This window comes from Salvelinus alpinus, chromosome 11, assembly GCF_045679555.1.
Source record: "Salvelinus alpinus chromosome 11, SLU_Salpinus.1, whole genome shotgun sequence".
NCBI classification, from domain to species: domain Eukaryota; kingdom Metazoa; phylum Chordata; class Actinopteri; order Salmoniformes; family Salmonidae; genus Salvelinus; species Salvelinus alpinus.
In genome coordinates, this window is record NC_092096.1 from 19,329,227 (window position 1) to 19,335,226 (window position 6,000).

General features: G+C 40.6%; 1 protein-coding gene across 1 annotated transcript in view; it reads right to left on the reverse strand.

Annotated features, from left to right (window-relative positions):
- The window catches only part of LOC139533699 (plexin-B2-like), a 73,629-nt gene that overhangs the window by 9,515 nt on the left and 58,114 nt on the right, over positions 1-6,000 (reverse strand). Inside the window, exon 30 of the mRNA XM_071331986.1 lies at positions 4,646-4,746. Coding sequence (XP_071188087.1) covers positions 4,646-4,746 — 101 coding nt within the window. The remainder of the gene's footprint in view (positions 1-4,645; positions 4,747-6,000) is intronic.

The window sequence follows — 6,000 nt, forward strand, 5'->3', positions numbered from 1 at the left end:
ACCGTACCACCTATAGTTAACACCGTACCACATATAGTTAACACAGTACCACATATAGTTAACACCGTACCACATATAGTTAACACCGTACCACATATAGTTAACACCGTACCACCTATAGTTAACACCGTACCCCATATAGTTAACACAGTACCCCATATAGTTAACACAGTACCCCATATAGTTAACACCGTACCCCATATAGTTAACACAGTACCACATATATTTAACACAGTACCACATATAGTTAACACCGTACCCCATATAGTTAACACAGTACCACATATAGTTAACACCGTACCACATATAGTTAACACCGTACCCCATATAGTTAACACCGTACCACATATAGTTAACACCGTACCACATATAGTTAACACCGTACCACATATAGTTAACACCGTACCCCATATAGTTAACACCGTACCACATATAGTTAACACCGTACCACATATAGTTAACACCGTACCACATATAGTTAACACCGTACCACATATAGTTAACACCGTACCACATATAGTTAACACAGTACCACATATAGTTAACACAGTACCACATATAGTTAACACAGTACCACATATAGTTAACACCGTACCACATATAGTTAACACAGTACCACATATAGTTAACACAGTACCACATATAGTTAACACCGTACCACATATAGTTAACACCGTACCACATATAGTTAACACCGTACCACATATAGTTAACACAGTACCACATATAGTTAACACCGTACCACATATAGTTAACACCGTACCACATATAGTTAACACCGTACCCCATATAGTTAACCCAGTACCACATATAGTTAACACCGTACCACATATAGTTAACACCGTACCACATATAGTTAACACCGTACCACATATAGTTAACAAAGCAAGGTACCACATTCAGTTAACACAGCACAGTACCACATATAGTTAACACCGTACCACATATAGTTAACACCGTACCCCATATAGTTAACCCAGTACCACATATAGTTAACACCGTACCACATATAGTTAACACCGTACCACATATAGTTAACACCGTACCACATATAGTTAACACAGTACCACATATAGTTAACACAGTACCACATATAGTTAACAAAGTACCACATATAGTTAACACAGTACCACCTATAGTTAACACCGTACCACATATAGTTAACACAGTACCCCATATAGTTAACACCGTACCACATATAGTTAACAAAGCAAGGTACCACATTCAGTTAACACAGCACAGTACCACATATAGTTAACACCGTACCACATATAGTTAACACCGTACCACATATAGTTAACACCGTACCACCTATAGTTAACACCGTACCCCATATAGTTAACACCGTACCACATATAGTTAACACAGTACCACATATAGTTAACACAGTACCACATATAGTTAACACCGTACCACCTATAGTTAACACCGTACCACATATAGTTAACACAGTACCACATATAGTTAACACCGTACCCCATATAGTTAACACCGTACCACATATAGTTAACACCGTACCACCTATAGTTAACACCGTACCACCTATAGTTAACACCGTACCCCATATAGTTAACACCGTACCCCATATAGTTAACACCGTACCCCATATAGTTAACACCGTACCACATATAGTTAACACCGTACCACATATAGTTAACACCGTACCACATATAGTTAACACCGTACCCCATATAGTTAACCCAGTACCACATATAGTTAACACCGTACCACATATAGTTAACACAGTACCACATATAGTTAACACCGTACCACATATAGTTAACACCGTACCACATATAGTTAACAAAGTACCACATATAGTTAACACAGTACCACCTATAGTTAACACCGTATCACATATAGTTAACACAGTACCCCATATAGTTAACACCGTACCACATATAGTTAACAAAGCAAGGTACCACATTCAGTTAACACAGCACAGTACCACATATAGTTAACACCGTACCACATATAGTTAACACCGTACCCCATATAGTTAACCCAGTACCACATATAGTTAACACCGTACCACATATAGTTAACACCGTACCACATATAGTTAACACAGTACCACATATAGTTAACACAGTACCACATATAGTTAACAAAGTACCACATATAGTTAACACAGTACCACCTATAGTTAACACCGTACCACATATAGTTAACACAGTACCACATATAGTTAACACAGTACCCCATATAGTTAACACCGTACCACATATAGTTAACAAAGCAAGGTACCACATTCAGTTAACACAGCACAGTACCACATATAGTTAACACCGTACCACATATAGTTAACACCGTACCACATATAGTTAACACCGTACCACCTATAGTTAACACCGTACCACATATAGTTAACACAGTACCACATATAGTTAACACAGTACCCCATATAGTTAACACCGTACCACATATAGTTAACACCGTACCACATATAGTTAACACCGTACCACCTATAGTTAACACCGTACCACCTATAGTTAACACCGTACCACATATAGTTAACACCGTACCACATATAGTTAACACAGCACAGTACCACATATAGTTAACACCGTACCACATATAGTTAACACCGTACCACATATAGTTAACACCGTACCACATATAGTTAACACAATACCACATATAGTTAACACAATACCACATATAGTTAACACCGTACCACATATAGTTAACACTGTACCACATATAGTTAACACAGCACAGTACCACATATAGTTAACACAGTACCACATATAGTTAACACCGTACCACCTATAGTTAACACAGTACCACATATAGTTAACACCGTACCACATATAGTTAACACAGTACCACATATAGTTAACACAGTACCACATATAGTTAACACAGTACCACATATAGTTAACACCGTACCACATATAGTTAACACCGTACCACATATAGTTAACACAGTACCACATATAGTTAACACCGTACCACATATAGTTAACACCGTACCCCATATAGTTAACACAGTACCACATATAGTTAACACCGTACCACATATAGTTAACACCGTACCACATATAGTTAACACAGTACCACATATAGTTAACACCGTACCACATATAGTTAACACCGTACCACATATAGTTAACACCGTACCACATATAGTTAACACAGTAACACATATAGTTAACACCGTACCACATATAGTTAACACCGTACCACATATAGTTAACACCGTACCACATATAGTTAACACCGTACCACATATAGTTAACACAGTAACACATATAGTTAACACCGTACCACATATAGTTAACACCGTACCACATATAGTTAACACCGCACAGTACCACATTCAGTTAACACAGCACAGTACCACATTTAGTTAACACAGCACAGTACCACATATAGTTAACACAGTACCACATATAAACTCAGCAAAAAAATAAACGTCCCTTTTTCAGGACCCTGTCTTTCAAAGATAATTCGTAAAAATCCAAATAAATTCACAGATCTTCATTGTAAAGGGTTTAAACACTGTTTCCCGTGCTTGTTCAATGAACCATAAACAATTAATGAACATGCACCTGTGGAACGGATGCTAAGACACTAACAGTTTACAAACGGTAGGCAATTAAGGTCACAGTTATGAAAACTTAGGACACTAAAAAGTCCTTTCTACTGACTCTGAAAAACACCAAAAGTAATATGCCCAGGGTCCCTGCTCATCTGCGTGAACGTGCCTTAGGCATGCTGCAAGGAGGCATGAGGACTGCAGATGTGGCCAGGGCAATAAATTGCAATGTCCGTACTGTGAGACGCCTAAGACAGCGCTACAGGGAGACAGGACGGACAGCTGATCGTCCTCGCAGTGGCAGACCACGTGTAACAACACCTGCACAGGATCGGTACATCCGAACATCACACCTGCGGGACAGGTACAGGATGGCAACAACAACTGCCCGAGTTACACCAGGAACGCACAATCCCTCCATCAGTGCTCAGACTGTCCACAATAGGCTGAGAGAGGCTGCACTGAGGGCTTGTAGGCCTATTGTAAGGCAGGTCCTCACCAGACATCGGCAACAACGTCGCCTATGGGCACAAACCCACCGTCGCTGGACCTGACAGGACTGGCAAAAAGTGCTCTTCACTGACGAGTCGTGGTTTTGTCTCGCCAGGGGTGATGGTCGTATTCGCGTTTATCGTTGAAGGAATGAGCGTTACACCGAGGCCTGTACTCTGGAGCGGGATCGATTTGGAGGTGGAGGGTCCGTCATCGTCTGGTGCGGTGTTTCACCGCATCATCGGACCGAGCTTGTTGTCATTGTCGGCAATCTCAACACTGTGCGTTACAGGGAAGACATCTTCCTCCCTCGTGTCATTATTATATATTTTTTTAGAATAAGTCAAGGGGTCTGAATACTTTCTGTATAGTTAACACAGTACAGAAACATATAGTTTGAGTTTCACATAGTTTCATTAAACTGTGAAAAAGCAAAACCCAACATTTTAATGGAATATCTGGCATGCTGAACTCTGAAGCCCAGAAACAATTCAATGTTAATGAATAAAGCCGGCCAGCCCTGATAGATATTCACATTAACATCACAGTATGCCGAGAAGCTATTCAGAGAGAACACGAATACAAGGCTGAAGTCCTCAGACAGCCACTCACGTTGTAATGTGCCAGGGTGTTGAGTCTCTTCCACCTGCCCTCCTTCTGTGATGTCAGGTCCATGTCTGACAGGATCTGCCCTGTAGAGCCAGGCCGCCACTCTGTGGACGGGGTGGGAAGTGCACATTAAACATTAGAATATTACTGAAAGGTGCAGTTGAAGATCGGAAGTTTACATACACCTTAGCCAAATACATTTAAACTCAGTTTTTCACAATTCCTGACATTTAATCCTAGTAAAAATTCCTTGTCTTAGGTCAGTTAGGATCACCACTTTATTTTAAGAATGTGAAATGTCAGAATAATAGTAGAGAGAATGATTTATTTCAGCTTTTATTTCTTTCATCACATTCCCAGTGGGTCAGAAGTTGACATACACTCAATTAGTATTTGGTAGCATTGCCTTTAAATTGTTTAACTTGGGTCAAACATTTCTGGTAGCCTTCCACAAGCTCCCCACAATAAGTTGGGCGAATTTTGGCCCATTCCTCCTGACAGAGCTGGTGTAAGTTCTACCAACAAATGTTCTATAGGATTGAGGTCCTATTGAGGCCAGAGCTGTGTGATGGCCACCCCAATACCTTGACTTTGTTGTCCTTAAGCCATTTTGCCACAACTTTGGAAGTATGCTTGGGGTCATTGTCCATTTGGAAGACCCATTTGCGACCAAGTTTTAACTTCCTGACTGATGTCTTGAGATGTTGCTTCAATATATCCACATCATTTTCCTCCCTCATGATGCCATCTATTTTGTGAAGTGCACCAGCCCCTCCTGCATCAACGCACCCCAACAACATGATGCTGCCACCCCCGTGCTTCACGGTTCTTCGGCTTGCAAGCCTCCCCCTTTATCCTCCTAACATAACGATGGTCATTTATGGCCAAACATTTATATTTTTGTTTCACCAGACCAGAGGATATTTCTCAAAAAAAGTACGAGCTTTGTCCCCATGTGCAGTTGCAAACCATAGTCTGGCTTTTTTATGGCGGTTTTGGAGCAGTGGCATCTTCCTTGCTGAGCGGCCTTTCAGGTTATGTCGATATAGGACTCTTTTTACTGTGGATATAGATACTTTTGTACCTGTTTCCTCCAGCATCTTCACAAGGTCATTTGCTGTTGTTTTGGGATTGATTTGCACTTCTCGCACCAAAGAACGTTCCTCTCTAGGAGACAGAACGCGTCTCCTTTCTGAGCGGTATGATGGCTGCGTCGTCCCATGGTGTTTATACTTGCGTACTATTGTTTGTACAGATGAACGTGGTATCTTGAGATTGGAAATTGCTCCCAAGGATGAACCAGATTTGTGGAGGTCTACAATTTATTTTCTGAGGTCTTGGCTGATTTCTTTTGATTT